A 15,358-nucleotide genomic window follows, 5' to 3' on the forward strand; every position below is an offset into this window, starting at 1 on the left:
GCCACAATGAATATACACAAGATGTTTTAGCATGCATGTCCTCCATTTTATGTAAATATCTCTGTCGCCTATTCATTGTGGGTATCCTGAAAACCCAACTGGCCAGGTGTTCCTTAAGGAGAGGCTTAGTCTAATCAGACTAGTACAGTTGTACACACTGTAATGATAATAGCTTTATTTATATCCCGTCATACCTTTTCAGTTCAAGACAGTGTACAACAAGAGGTGCTGTAAGGACAGCGAGGTAACATCAATTAGAATTGGGGAGGGGTAGAAAGACAGCTATGTGATGAGGTGTCATAGAGTAGGAGGAAGAGGTGTCGTGCAGATTTGGAGGATCAGGCAAATTTGTTGAATAGGTGGGTTTTTAGTGATTTTCTGAATGAGTGGTATGTTAGAGCGTCCAGGATTGGGTCACTTAAGGTGTTCCAGACCCCTGCTTGAAAGCATACACACTATAGCAGGGGTGCCCAAAACGTCGATCGCGATCTACCGGTCGATCGCAAAGGCAACGCTGGTAGCTCGCAGAGCCAATGTTCTCCCTAGCATTCCCCCGGTCACTGTCTCACCTTTAAAGTAGTGGAATTATGGCAGCCTGCAGAGCGAATGTAGCAGATTGCCGTCAGCCTCTGTAGCACATTCCCTCTGCTGCTGTCCCGCCCCCAACTTCAGAGGAGGTGCGGGACCACGGCAGAGGGAACGTGCTACAGAAGCTGATGGCAGCATGCTACGTTCACTCTGCAGGCTGCCGTAATGAACTTTCAACTGTGGTAGGCCCAGAGGGAAGAATGGAGGTGAGGGATCCAGTCTAAGGGAAGCAGCTCGATGATCCAGTCTGAGGGAAGCAGTGGAGATAAGGTCCCACACGTCGGGACCCAGCAGGAGGGAGATTGCCTTAGAGACACTGGATCGGGGGAGGGGGGAGAGAAGAGACAAAAGCACCTTGAGGAGGGGCAGGAAAGCAGCCTTGAACAAAAAGGGAGTGGGAAGACAAGGCAGATAAGGCAGATCCTGGACTACTAGAGGGCTTAGAAAGGTTGAAACACTCTGAACCGAGGAGAGAGAGAGATGCCAGGCCCTGGGGAGGGGGAAGACAAAGAGAGTGAGAGACACAAAGACCTGGACCAAAGGTGGGAGGACTCAAAATGTTAGCAGAAGGAAGATAGAGAGGGAGAAACCTGAAACAAAGGGGAGGCAGAAGAGAGGGGGCAAATGTTGGACTATGGGACAGAAGAGACAGAAGGGGAGAGACCCCGAGGAAGAACAAAGAGTTGCAAGATCAGAACAGAGGAGGGAGACATGTTGCCAATAGGGGTGGAGGAGAGAGAAAGAAAAGCTGGAAGGACAAAGAGAGATGTTGGTTGGGGAATAGAGCGAGGTCTGGAGGACAGAAGAGGTGCACTCGATATATATATATAAATAAATATGGAGGTCTTTTACTAAGGCGCGCTAGCTGATTTAGCGTGCACTAAATGCTAACGCGTCCATAGAATACAATGGGTGCACGCTAAATCGGCTAGCGCACCACAGTATAAGAGGGGGTATATGTTTAGTATTTTTATTGTTGGTAGATCATTTTGACTTGGTCATTTTAAAAATAGCTCACAAGCCAAAAAAGTGTGGGCACCCCTGCACTATAGGAACCTCTTGATCTTGTGTTACTGTATAATTCTTGCCAGAGTTTATAATATAACTTATATGGTTGAGTTGACATTGTGGGGCAAGAAGAAAAAGGATGGCCTGAAGTGTTAAATTCACTTATCTCTAACCTTGTGTCACGAATGTAAAATCCTGTTGCTGTGAGCCACATTGATTCCCTGTTGAAAATTGGGGGATGCAAGAAGTTGTATTGTATTTTATTTTTGTGGCCTTTCTTCTTTAGCATTGATTTAAGAATTTTTTAAAAATGTGCTAAACTAATATGTGTGAGACACACATTTCTTGTCTCCTTCTAACCAGGTTATGAAAGTAAGGGTGTTAAATTGTGATCCAGGCCAGGAAAGAATGCTTTTATCGTTCAAGTTAAAGGAAGAAGTTGAGCCTGAAGGAGGAGGAGAGGAAGCGCAAAGTCGCCAGGGAAAGAAGAGAATATCAAAATACAAAACAGGAATGGTAATATTTTAAGAAAAACTTATTAGGATTTGTTAATAGAAATATAAACTGTGTAGAAAATGTGTTTAGTTGGCTGAAATTAAACTTTAGCCATATGTGTTTTTCTTAAAATGCTTCAATGATGGTTAAATTTTGAACTGGAAAACAATTTTTGATAAAACCTTTTAGCTTTGTGCCAAAGTGCTGTGATTTTTTTTTTTTTTTGTCTTGCATTCAGATAGCTGATGTCAAAGTCTTGGAAAAAAATGAAGATGGATTGACTGTGACTGTCTTGCCTGATGAGAATCGGGCATTCCTTCCCATGATGCATCTGTCAGACCACATTACCAACTGTAAGCTTCTTTGGCAATGTCTTCAGAAGGGCGACATGATCTCCAGAGTGATGTGTTTAAGTGATGTCAAAGGCCTCATTGTATCCTTTCCTATGGGGCTGAATCACTTTGCTTCCCCATGTTACTTGTATCCTAATAATTTTTGGCCAAGTTTAGATGTTCTAAAAATCCCCAGATGAGGCTAATCTGCATTTAAGGGCTTTTAGTTTTTACAATATTGGCTTTTTTCTTTTTAACTCTTTTTACATTTTATTTAATATTTTTTCTTTGGCCAACCAGCCTCTTAATGCTGATAACAGGCAATACATTACTCCCCCCAATATTCGTGGGGGATCAGTTCCAGGAACCCCCGCGAATGATGAAAAACCGAGAATATGTTTTTTAGCAGGGGAGACAGGAGAGGGCAGCCAGAGAGGCAGGAGAGGGCAGCCGGAGCGCCGGCAAGTGAAGGAAATCACTCACGGTATGCTCCAACCACCACTTTCTGTACTAAAGTCGGGCCTCGCCAATCAGGAGCTGCGTGTCAAAGCAGCTTTTGATTGGTAAGGCCCGACGGCGGTCGGAGCATACTGCGAGTGATTTCCTTCACTCGTCGGCGCTCCGGCTGCCCTCTCCTGCCCAGTCATTCGTGGTCGGAAAATACTGTGAATGACCGGGACCTCGAATCACGGACTGTGAATTTGCGGGGGAGGGGCACTGTATATGTAATTAAAACATCACCACAATCTGAGTGTGACTGAATATATCTCATAATTTAGGATTTAATGCAAACACTATCTGATGATCATGCTCTCCTGGAATATTTCCTTCATCAGTACCTCTGGAAATTAGAGCCAAAACCAAGTCCAGTTTCAGAGAGAGAATAGCTCTTTATTTATCACGTCCCAGACCAATCCAGATGCATGGTTTTTGACCTCCCGCCATCGGATGGAGACAGAGAACAAGGGCATAATGCAGCCAACTCTCCTTTGTTGTTTTTCTGTCTCCAGCTGATAAGATAGTCATCCAACCTGTGCAGCAGAACATAGAAGTTTGTGAATCTGTTGATGAACCCATTTGGAGAATTAGTCATCCAGTCAGTTTCAGGTAGACAAAGGGTCTCTAGCCTCTAAGGTTCTGTCTTATCTTCTATAGAGATGCCTGGAAGAGTCCATGTCCCTTTCCCAGTTCCAGACAAGCTGAGGTAAAAAGAGGATTTTTGGCATCTAGGGTTCTGTCTCATCGCTTGGGAAGAAAATTGGAAGGGAGGCCGAGTCCCTTCTGCTGATTTACTTTCAATTCCACCTCCTTCAGTTGGTGTGTGGGGGGGAACATGAAAGTAGAATGAAGGGTTTGAGAGGTTTATGTCTTGAAGAGCCACAGTGAACCTTGGGGCTGCTATTGCCAGGTCTGTGCCACGGATTTCAGTTTGACATTAAACAGAAGGGAGCTTCTGAAGGCCTTTCAGGAAACATAGAAACATAGAAAGATGACGGCAGATAAGGGCCATAGCCCATCAAGTCTGCCCACACTATTTACCCACCCTCTTAAATCTACTGACCCCCTAAAGAATAATTGTAATTATACTGTCACTCTACTGACCCGCTCATTCAGTCCTAGTGACCCTAACCCTTGGCATGACCTCGTAGGGATCCCACATAGGTATCCCATTTGTTCTTGAAGTCTGAGATGCTGCGTGCCTCGACCACCTGCACTGGAAGCTCATTCCAATGCTCAATCACTCTCTCCGTGAAGAAGTATTTCCTGGTGTCTCCACGAAACTTCCCTCCCCTGAGCTTGAGCGGATGTCCTCTTGTGGTCGAGGGTCCCCTGAGAAGAAAGATATCATCTTCCACCTCTACCCGTCCCGTGATGTACTTAAATGTCTCAATCATGTCTCCCCTCTCCCTACGCTCCTCGAGAGTGTAGAGCTGCAATTTGCTCAGTCTTTCTTCGTACGGGAGACCCTTTAGCCCCGAGACCATCCTGGTGGCCATTCGCTGAACCGATTCAACTCTGAGCACATCCTTACGGTAATGTGGCCTCCAGAATTGAACACAGTATTCCAGATGCGGTCTCACCATTGCTCTGTACAGTGGCATCATGACTTCAGGTTTCCTGTTGACGAAGCTTCTCTTGATACAGCCTATCATTTGCCGTGCTTTAGATGAAGCCTTCTCCACTTGAGTGGCTGCTTTCATGTCAGCACTGATGATTACTCCTAAGTCTCGTTCTGCCGTAGTCCTAGTTAAAGTTTCTCCATTCAGGGTGTAAGTTCTGCAAGGATTTCCGTTGCCGAGATGCATGACCTTACATTTCTTGGCGTTGAAGCCCAGCTGCCAGATCAAGGACCAACTTTCTAAAGTACGCAGGTCTTGCTCCATAGCATCCTGAAGATTATAGCCGTTTACTACATTGCATAGTTTGGCGTCATCAGCGAATAAGGTTACCTTGCCTTGGAGCCCTTGAGTCAGATCCCTAGGATTCAGGAAGCCGAAGGAGCGCCTGCAATCACACCCATTTGTTTCTGATCTAGTGGACTTCTTCACAGTAAACTGATAGTAGTTTTATTTTATTTATTTAAAAATATTTATACTACTCAATCACCGAGTTCTTGGATGTTTACACAATTTCAACATACTAAAAAAAAAATCACAAAATGAAAACTGAAACTTCCTCATGTCTTCCCAGCAAAGATTTTTTTTTTTTACCAAAGTGTACACCAAAAACCTGTTGAAAGAGTAGAGTCATAAGTTCCTTTTTAAAACGAGTCACACTTTGCATCTCTCTCAATCTCCAAGGCAAAGAGTTCCATAATTGTGGACCAAGGATATTAAAAAAAAAATTGAAGCATGGTATTGGTCTAAGAAGATCACCTGCTGCAAGGGAACTTTGGCAGCATTTGATTGTTTGATCTTAATGCTAAAGGCAGCTGGTATATATATGTAATTTTGAGCTGAGAATGGCTGACACTTGCTATGACATAACTTAAAAAACAGATAAAAAATTTTATATCTAATTCTAAAATCCATGGGAATCCAATGCAAATATATCAAGGCAGGGGTAATATGCTCATACCAATTACCGTATTTTCACTCATATACCGCGCACCCGTGTAAAACGCGCACACGGATATAACGCGCGGGGAACTGTAATTTATGTAAATAAATTTTTATATACCGTGCACACCTGTATATCGCGCATGCTGCCCCGACTCTCCTCTGGCCAGCCCACTCTCCTTTAGCCCGGCCCGACTCTCCTCTCCCCCTTGAAGTCCTGTCCCCACCCTGAAAGCCTGATGCCCCCCCTCCCCCCGACGTCCGATTCCCCCCCCCCCCCCCCGCAGGACCGCTTGCACCCGCACCCCGAAGGACCGCTCATGCTGGAACATGCACCTGCACCCCCACCCCGAAGGACCACTCGCACCCCCACAGCCTCCCCACCCCCCCATCATGTAGACGTTTCCTACCGTCGTCCTGCTGCTTCCTCTGCCGGTGGTCCTGCCCCTTCTCTTAGCCCTGCGTCTACGCTGCTTCCTCTTCCGGCGGTCCCGCCCTTTCTCTGACGTCTTATCTACCGATTTTAAAATATAAAAAAGCTGTTTGCTGCGGCCTATACGTGAGGGCAGCCTATATATGGGGAAATATAGTATTAATTGGATAAAGCAGCTGTAATAGTCATTTGTTGTATTTCACCTGTTTTTAATCAGTTTTTATATTATATAATTATTCAGTAGGGTAATACATAAAAAAATAAATATTTTCTATTTATAGTAAGCTAAGATATAATTTATTTATAAGCTGATTTTAAGGAAGCAAAAGGGTAGGCCAAGTCAAGAATTCCTACTATTATCTGTTTGTACAGGTGTTTTCAAATATGTCTAAATCTTACACCTATATACCCTTGGGCTTGGTGTTACAATACAGATATCAATGGAGTATAAAATGTGAAATGTTTGGTAATTCTTCCTGTATATCTGTTTTCTGGAGTGGTTCCTTGATTTGCTGTTCAGACCATGTGTAGAAAGCCTTCTGTAATCTCTGCTGTGGAGGAGGGGCTGGTGGTGAAGAACTTCTCTGAAGTCCATCTAGGAATGATATTGAACGGTTTTGTAAAGAACATAATGTCTTACGGAGTGTTTGTGGAGTTTCCCTATGGCCTGTTTGGGCTGGCACCTAAATCTGTAAGTCAAAGAGCTTAGCTTTTCCCCTTTTCCAACCTATCATTTGTGGTTCACTTTCTTGGTAGCAAGATGTAGGATTGTCAACAAAGTAGATTGACCCATCATATCTTAATATGGGTTTGATAGTTAGACTGCCTATGGAAGGACACATATATATATAGGTTAAATTTACCGGGCCAGCATTTAAACTCCATATTCAATCCTGGTAAAGAAGGTTATTTGATGATAATAACGTTATTTTTTTATACTGCCATTACTGGAAGTTCTAGGCTTTTACACTAAGAGGAACTGGCCAGTCAGCGAAATTAGTTACAATCTTAAACTCTCCTAAGTTAAGTAATAAATTTGTCAAACAGAGAGGACTTGACTAATTTTCGAAAAGAACAGTAAGATGTGGCTTTATGGATATTTTCACCTAGCCAAAATTGCAGTTTACCGGCTTGAAACGCTAAGGTCCTGTCTAAGAAAGTCTTATATCAACAACCCTTTGCCTTGGGATAGGCAAATAAATGAGAACTTCTAGTTTCCCTCAGTGGCCTATATAACTCAAAGTGAGGGGAAAGATAAATTGGAGACTATCCTGATATCAACTTAAAGCAGATACTAGAAAATTTGAATAATACTCTTGCTTCTAGTCCATAGGGCTGTGTTATTTTGTAATAAAAAAGGGGGGGAAAAAACCACTTTATAAAAAGCCATAGGGAGAATAGTGGTGGAGAATACAGAACTGATGTCAAAGAGTAAAGGGGTAATGGGGCTTGCTTTTTCTCTGGCGTTACAATCAAAGTGGTTTACATATTTTAGGCAGGTACTTTTTTTTTTTTTTGTACTTGAGGCAAAGAAGTGTTAAGTGTCGTTCCCAGAGTCACAAGGAGCAGCAGTGGGACTTGAACTCACAACCTCAGGGTGCTGAGGCAGTTGCTTTAACCACTAGGCCCAACCTCCACCGCTCGAGCCCTCGCTTTAGGGTACGTTTGTATGGTAATTACCAGGTTTACTAGTCACCAGTGCAACTACCTAATCACCAGTGCAAATACAGCAGTGTGCAATTAAAACACAAAAAAAAAAACCAAGAAAGATACTCTAGCAATAAAACAGCCCCACCAAAGACAACCCCCATAGACTCCTTTTTTTTGTTTAAAACCAATAAAAATTATAACAGTCCATATAATTTGTGCTCCGCAGTATTTCTAGTCTCCATTGCATTAAACCTTTGGCAAAGAGACTCCAAATTCCTGATTTAAAAAAATAAGCTTTCAACCATTTCCTAAAATGGACCAAAGATTGCTTCTCCCTTAAATCCCCCGGCAAAAAATTCCACAATAAAGGGCGTTTAGCTTAGTTTATCTATTTGAATGTGTTAAACTACTTTTCATAAATGCCCTTGAGGGAAGTTTAGAAGAAGCTACACCTTCCCCTTATGGTGCTGACCTGTTTGGCTAGTTTACTTGAGGGAAATGAAAGATTATTTGAACCCATGTATTTTTCTGAGGCCATGTAGCCAAGAAGTTGGCCTTACCTTAACTGCTTATCCTGACACAAAAAGTGTGTATGATTTATTAAAGTGTGACTTTGTTTTAAATTCTAGGCTATGAGTGATAAATTTGTGACTGATCCCAGTGAACATTTTGTAGTGGGGCAGAGTGTGGTTGCAAAGGTAACCAATATTGATGAGGAGAAGAAACGTATGCTGTTAAGCCTGACGATGTCGGAGTGTGCGTCAGAGGACCGCTGTACTGAGAGCTTCTCCCTACTCGAGCAGTGCTTCCAGGAGCTGCAGTTCATTAGGACAATCATGGGCAACAGAGGTAAGTCCACTAAGCATTTTTAGACGAATGCAGTTTCTTCTGTAGTTATCGATTCACTGGTGCCCCTGAGCAAATGTGGAAATGATTGCCTCTCCATCTTTTTTTTTTTTGCTTTTATTTATTTATTTATTCGATTTTCTATACCGTTCTCCCAGGGGAGCTCAGAACGGTTTACATGAATTTATTCAGGTACTCGAGGATTTTTCCCTGTCTGTCCTTGGCAGACTCAGAATCTGTCTAATTTACCTGGAGTAATGGGGGGATTAAGTGACTTGCCCAGGGTCACAAGGAGCAACCACAATCTCAGGGTGCTGAGCTTGTAGCTTTAACCACTGCACCACACTCTTCCCCCTTATTTGAGTAATGAAGCTGGCTACAGCACATTAACCTATAATTATTAATAGACCCAACTTAAATATAGTTTAAAGCATTAACAAATACTTTTAAGCTGAATTTATTTAAAAATACATCAAAATTCTAATATGCAATTCTAATCTCTTCCTCCCCAAAACACCAACCAAGTATTCAGATCCCTGAAATGTAACGTAAACTTATTTGTACTCTAACTGTAATCTATTTGTTATATCACACAGTAACATACAGCCAATTTAATATCCAATTTGCAAGTTCTTCCGGAATTAATCCAGGTACCTCTCCTCCCTTGTAACCAAAAAAAAAAACCCCAAAACTGTTGTAACTTCACTGGAAATGTCCAGTTAGCTCTTTTGTAATTCGCCTTGAACTGCAAGGTATAGGCGGAATAGAAGTCCCTAATGTAATGTAATGTAATATGCAAAACAGAGAAACACATGAAATACATCAAAAAACAGGCTAAACATGACTAGAAAAACTTATAAAAACCAAACAACAACAACAAAAAAAGAACAAATAGTCAACATAAATCCAAATAAATAAATAAAATCAACAGAAAATATCTGAAAAAAATCTACTTTTAACAAAAGGCAAGTATATTACCTTCTAAACAAATGTTAAGAGGTCATGAATTCTAGTAGGTAAGCCTAGCTGCAGATAATCTATGTTTTATACCAGGGGTCTCAAAGTCCCTCCTCAAGGGCCGCAATCCAGTCGGGTTTTCAGGATTTCCCCAATGAATATGCATGAGATCTAAGTGCATGCACTGCTTTCAATGCATATTCATTGGGGAAATCCTGAAAACCCGACTGGATTGCGGCCCTCAAGGAGGGACTTTGAGATCCCTGTTTTATACATAATGAAGATTTGCAACTAGGACTGGGCGTGCATTTCTGTCTTTTCATTCCTGTTGCACTACATTGCTTTGTAAGCTAAGAATTCTGGGAAGGCTTATTTTGATTAGTACACTCCTAAATAGGGTCAAGTTTCATGCATTACAAAATTTGCACAGAAAGTAGAAGGTATTTTGGAGAAAATTATCATGGGTTTCTCCAGCTCATTGGGTTTCTCACATAGAACTGGAGGCAAGGGAGGGATTCCAGACTTAGGCATCCTATATAGAATCTGGCCCAAAGTGTTCACCCTCAGCTTTAACACAGGCCTTCATTCACTTTGGGAAGTTTTTAAAAGTCTTGTCCAGCAGCCTTGTGGGAGGCTGTTCCAGATCATCTACAGCGTTTCCTTGATGTTAGCAATTGTTTGAGGCTGTGGATGGCCTCCAACATTACTCTCCAGACAGAAGACTACATCAATGTGACATATGGCAAGTCTCTCTCATTTGAAAGGAAACTCCAGCGTGAGAGCATAGATTGAGGTTAAGAGGTGATAGACTCAGAAGTACCCTAAGGAAATACTTTTTTACAGAAAGGACGGCAGATGCATAACATAGTCTCCCGGTAGATGTGGTGGAGATAAAAGACTGTGTCTGAATTCAAGAAAATGTGTGACAGACACATGGGATCTCGTAGGGAGAGAAGGAGATAGTGGATGCTCTAGATGGGCCATTTGGCATTTATCTGCTGTCATGTTTCTATAAAACAATCTAGTGGGTTACTTTTTTTTTTTCTTTTTGCTTCACCTGTGCAGTAAATTTTATGTTATGCTGGTATGTGGTATTTATGCTTTGTGACTGGCTCCCTCATGCTTAAGCGGTAGTAGGGAATTATTATGTTCTGAAGGTTGCAGTTTTTAGATAGAATAGATTTTACAAAAAATATATATAATTGTATAAGGTGGAATCTTTTTTCTCTTAAATTAGAGGTTCTATTTTATATTGAATTCATAAGATTATATCAGCGTTTGTGTATTATTGTTCCCACGTTTCCTCTCTGTTTGTTAATTTGCTTTGGAATATCTCAAATTTCCCTCTGTTGGTCCAGTTGTTTATGCCAAAACTTGTAGACCAAAGCAGTGGTTTTCAGAATTTCAACAGTGACTATGCATGAGATTAGATTTTTGTAGTGGCTGCATAAAAATTGCCGCTGCTGAGTCAGATCAGTGGTCCATCGTGCCCAGCAGTCTGCTCACGTGGCGGCCCTTAGGTCAAAGACCAGTGCCCTAACTGAGTCTAGCCTTACCTATGTACGATTTGGTTCAGCAGGAACTTGTCTAACTTTGTCTTGAATCCCTGGAAGGTGTTTCCCCTATAACTGCCTCTGGAAGAGCGTTCCAATTTTCTACCACTCTCTGGGTGAAGAAGAACTTCCTTGCGTTTGTACGGAATCTATCCCCTTTTAACTTTAGAGAGTGCCCTCTCATTCTCCCTTCCTTGAAGAGTGTGAACAACCTGTCTTTATCTACTAAATCTATTCCCTTCATTATCTTGAATGTTTTGATCATGTACCCTCTGTATCCTCTTTTCAGTATGTATAAATTTATTTCCTATATATTTATTTTGGATATTTTGAAAACCTGTCTAGCTGGGTGTGTCCTGAGGACTGAGTGAAGAGCCACTGAACAAGAAGCTAGTTGCTTGGGATGCTAAACAGTTCTGATGTTGATCTTGGCTTTACAAAGGAGATGCAAATCCAAAACCTTACTTTTGTCTGTTGTTCATGTCTTCAGTAAACCAGACTAATCTACAATGAATATATTATGTCCCTCAGTCCGCGGATGCAGGCAGAGACTTAAAAAACACTGTGTAACCACTTGCTGTTCAGTATTCTCTATCTCCAGCAGATGATGACAGGCATTCTGTACAGCTGAAGACTAGTCTGGTATGGTAGTTCCTGGGCCCAGTTAGAGAACTGATCACCCTGTTTAGCTGGAGTGGTCAGAGAAGTGTTTAGGATCTTGCCAGGGGCAGCTGCACTCCAGGTTCCCCTCCCTTTACCTGCCAAACCTAAGGGGACTTCCGTTTTTTTGTTATCAATTCTCACCATACTCCTGTTGAGAATAAAGAAAAAGTCTACATGGTGAAATTAAGGAGAGAAGAATTTTCTATAACAAATCAAACTCTACTGACAAGCGGGGGAGGGACTCGTAGCAAATTCTTGGCTAAAGATGAGTTGATATGGCACACTTTATTTTGCCTTTCTATCCTTGGGTCTTGATTATACTAAAAATGATGCAAGGGAGAGGCTCGGCTCTGGACCATTGCACAAGCAAAACTGGCATTGAAAGCAGTGTGAATGGGGGTAGTAGCACAGTGGAAGAGGCCCAGTCAGAAAACCACACAGTCGCAACATCTATGGCGATGGAAGCCAATGGGAGCACTTTCATAGGGTGCTAAATGTTTCTTCTAGTGTGGCAGTGCCAGAGCAGCAATGGCCATTGTGGCTTCTGCTGCAGGGGAGCGCTGGGGTATTTCATTTGCGCACCTGCAGTGTCCAGGGACATGATCAGAGCCAAGCTGCCAAGAATGGAAGTTTCTAGCACCTCAGTTTCTTCTCAGGAGACTGTGGGTTTGATGATGGAGAAGCAGTAAGACTAGAGGACATAGTTTGAGGTTGCAGGATGGTAGACTTAGGGGTAACATTAGGAATTATTTTTCATGTAGAGGGTGGTGAATCCAGTAGAGGTGGTAGAGGCAAAAACAGTGAAAGAGTTTAAAAAATAGTAGGATATACAGAAAGGATCCCTAAATAGAAAGAGGATAGTATCGATGAAGCTAATAAGTAGTAGATTTAAAACAAACCGGAGAAAATATTTCTTCACACAACATGTAATTAAATTCTGGAATTCGTTGTCAGAGAATGTGGTATAATCAGTTAGCTTAGCGGTGTTTTAAAAAGGTTTGGAAAATTTCCTAAAAGAGAAGTCCAAAAGCCATTATTGAGATGGCTTGGAGAAATCCACTGCTTGTTCCTAGGATAAGCAGCATAGAATGTGTTTTACCACTTGAGATCTAGCTAGGTACTTGTGACCTGGGTTGGCCATTGTTGGAAATAGGATACTGGGCTTGATGGACCTTCTGTCTGTCCTAGTATGGCAGCTCTTATGTTCTTACAAATCTCCAATCCTGGGCCCAGTCTGTACAAATGAAACTGAATGAGTCCAAAACAAAACTACTTTGGCTCGGCCCAACATTAGATCATTTACCCACCTCCATCCCATTACCTTCTGGACCCACTCTTCAGCTCGAGTTTTCAAGCAAAGTCCTAGGCATCGTCATAGACTCCTCTCTCTCCTTCAATGATCACCTCAACTCTTTGATAAAAAAATGCTTCTTTTGCCTTCATATGTTGAGGAAGGTGAGATCCTGCTTTCATCATTCTCACTTTACCGTCCTTGTTCAATCTACTATCCTCTCTAGACTGGATTATTGCAATTCCATCTATATAAGCCTAACTAAGAAAAACCTCCATAGACTTCAGCTAATTCAGAACGCCGCGGCTAAGCTCATTTTCGCAAAAGGCAAGTTCGATCATGTCTCCCCACTCCTCTCCAAGCTTCACTGGCTCCCAGTATACTCCAGAGTCCTCTTTAAATGTGCCTGCTTAGCCTTCAAGATCCTACATGGCGTCCTTCCTCCCGTTATCCCACTCTTTTGGAATTCCTCAAAACCACACTCCACCAGACCCTCCCAAAAACTGAAACTATCATTCCCCTCTATAAAAGGTATATCCCGCGCAGGAAAACTTGGAACATCTCTCCCCTTTAGAACCACAGAACTCTGGAACAACCTCTCATCCCCACTCAGAAACTCAAGCTTCTTCCAATCCTTCCGCAAACACTTGAAAACTTGGCTCATGTAAGAATATCATCTATTATAATATTTTATTTATAATGTATGATAAAGGGAGGGGGAAAAGGTTCATATTTAAATAATAATTGATAAAATCATTACAATATATATATTGTATAACTTTATAAAAAAAATAATTACAATTATATGATATATAAAACCATAAGAAAAATAAGACAAGAAATGTTATATATAAAATATATTATAAAAATATCAAGTGTATTGTTAAGATAATTGTATGAAAATTTATGACACTTGTTAAATGGAAAAAAAATTCAATAAAAAACTTAAACTGGAAAACTTGGCTCTTTGCAAAAATCTAATCACCTCCCATTCTCCAGTATTCTGTCCCTCTCTTTCCTCTTAGTCCCTCTCCTTTGTCCCTTATTGTAGTTCCTTTCCTCTTAATCTCTGTAAATCGTGCCGAGCTCTGCGCTTGCGGAGATGGCGCGGTATACAAACCTAAGGTTTAGTTTAGTTTAGTTTCTTATGTGAACCAAGTATAGGATAATCAAGCCTTTGTGGCATCACTGATGAGGTTAGCTCTTAGGCATTGGTGGAATGAGGCATTATGACATCACAGTCTCAGCTCTAGAATGTTGGTGTTCTTTGGGTTTCTGCCTGGTACTTGGGACCTGGGTTGGCCACTGTTGGAAACAGGATATTGGGCTTGATGGACCTTCGGTCTGTCCCAGTATGGCAGTTCTTATAAAACAAAACTTGACAGATCAACAGCTATAACTTTGTTTATGATGCACAGGAGTGGTGCTTAAATAGCAGTGCCAGCAGTGGGGAAATGAAGCCATGCCATGTGTCCCATATGTGGCAGATTAGGATGGACTGGAGTAGGGTTTTTTTCAAATATTTTTATTGAAAACAGCACAAAGAGACAAGAGTTGTGTCATTCTAACAAAAGGATCGGTACAATTTAGCACTGAGGACAGAAATAAAACAAACATATTTACCAGAACCTTAAAATTATAATCACCATCATTGCCCATTGCCACAATCAGAGTTATTTGTAATAAGACCAGCAAAGAATTGCCTAGCTATGACAAGGTTTGTCCTTGTCTCCAGTAATGCATATTGTTGTTATACTCCCTCCCCCCCATGCACCCTAAACCCCACCTGCCTCCCCTATCATATCATTACCCCACACTCTCATACCCTTCCTTCCACCATCCTACCAATCATTCTACACGTAATGCTCTCTATAGAACTCTGTGGCTGGCACAGAAAAGCGTTTTGTGCTCTCATGGTCGATCAGAGAAATCTGACAAATAGCAATGGGCAAGCCGAGAGAAGATCGTCCACTCCACCGGCACAAACCCTCCTTCTGAAAAATGCCCACAAACACTCCTACTCACACTTCCTACCCAAATTATGGAACACAGTCCCGCCAGCCGTCAGATCACTAACAGGTTTACTAAACTTCAGCCAAATAACCCCCCCCCCATCCTAAAACCTTTCTCTTTATGCTGATACTACACTTCTTCACAAATGTATTCTGTTCTTCTCTTGACTATTCAATGTCTTCCTCACCACCTGTATTCTGTAACTCGCTGACCATCCAGCCCCTTTGATGTAAAATGCTTAAGATTATACTGTAACCTATTTGTAACCTGTAAACACTGATTACTCAGTGACTTCCTACCTGTTCTCACCTTGTAATTTGCTGATTGTACAGCTCTCTTTCACTGTAAACCTCCTAGAAGTCGCAAGATTATGGCGGTATAGAAAAAATAGTTATTATTATTAAAAACCCACCTTTTTACCTGACTCTCTTAAAGTCACCCCCAAACCTCTATTTCTACCCCAGCAAAGT

General features: G+C 41.8%; 1 protein-coding gene across 2 annotated transcripts in view; it reads left to right on the top strand.

Moving 5' to 3' along the window:
• Positions 1–15,358, top strand: part of PDCD11 (programmed cell death 11) — a 173,050-nt gene that overhangs the window by 56,116 nt on the left and 101,576 nt on the right. For both annotated transcript variants that reach the window (XM_033940618.1, XM_033940617.1), the window contains exons 14-17: positions 1,960–2,112; positions 2,330–2,524; positions 6,436–6,606; positions 8,195–8,414. In XM_033940618.1, coding sequence (XP_033796509.1) covers positions 1,960–2,112; positions 2,330–2,524; positions 6,436–6,606; positions 8,195–8,414 — 739 coding nt within the window. The remainder of the gene's footprint in view (positions 1–1,959; positions 2,113–2,329; positions 2,525–6,435; positions 6,607–8,194; positions 8,415–15,358) is intronic.

The sequence above is a fragment of the Geotrypetes seraphini genome, chromosome 4 (assembly GCF_902459505.1).
Source record: "Geotrypetes seraphini chromosome 4, aGeoSer1.1, whole genome shotgun sequence".
NCBI classification, from domain to species: Eukaryota; Metazoa; Chordata; class Amphibia; order Gymnophiona; family Dermophiidae; genus Geotrypetes; species Geotrypetes seraphini.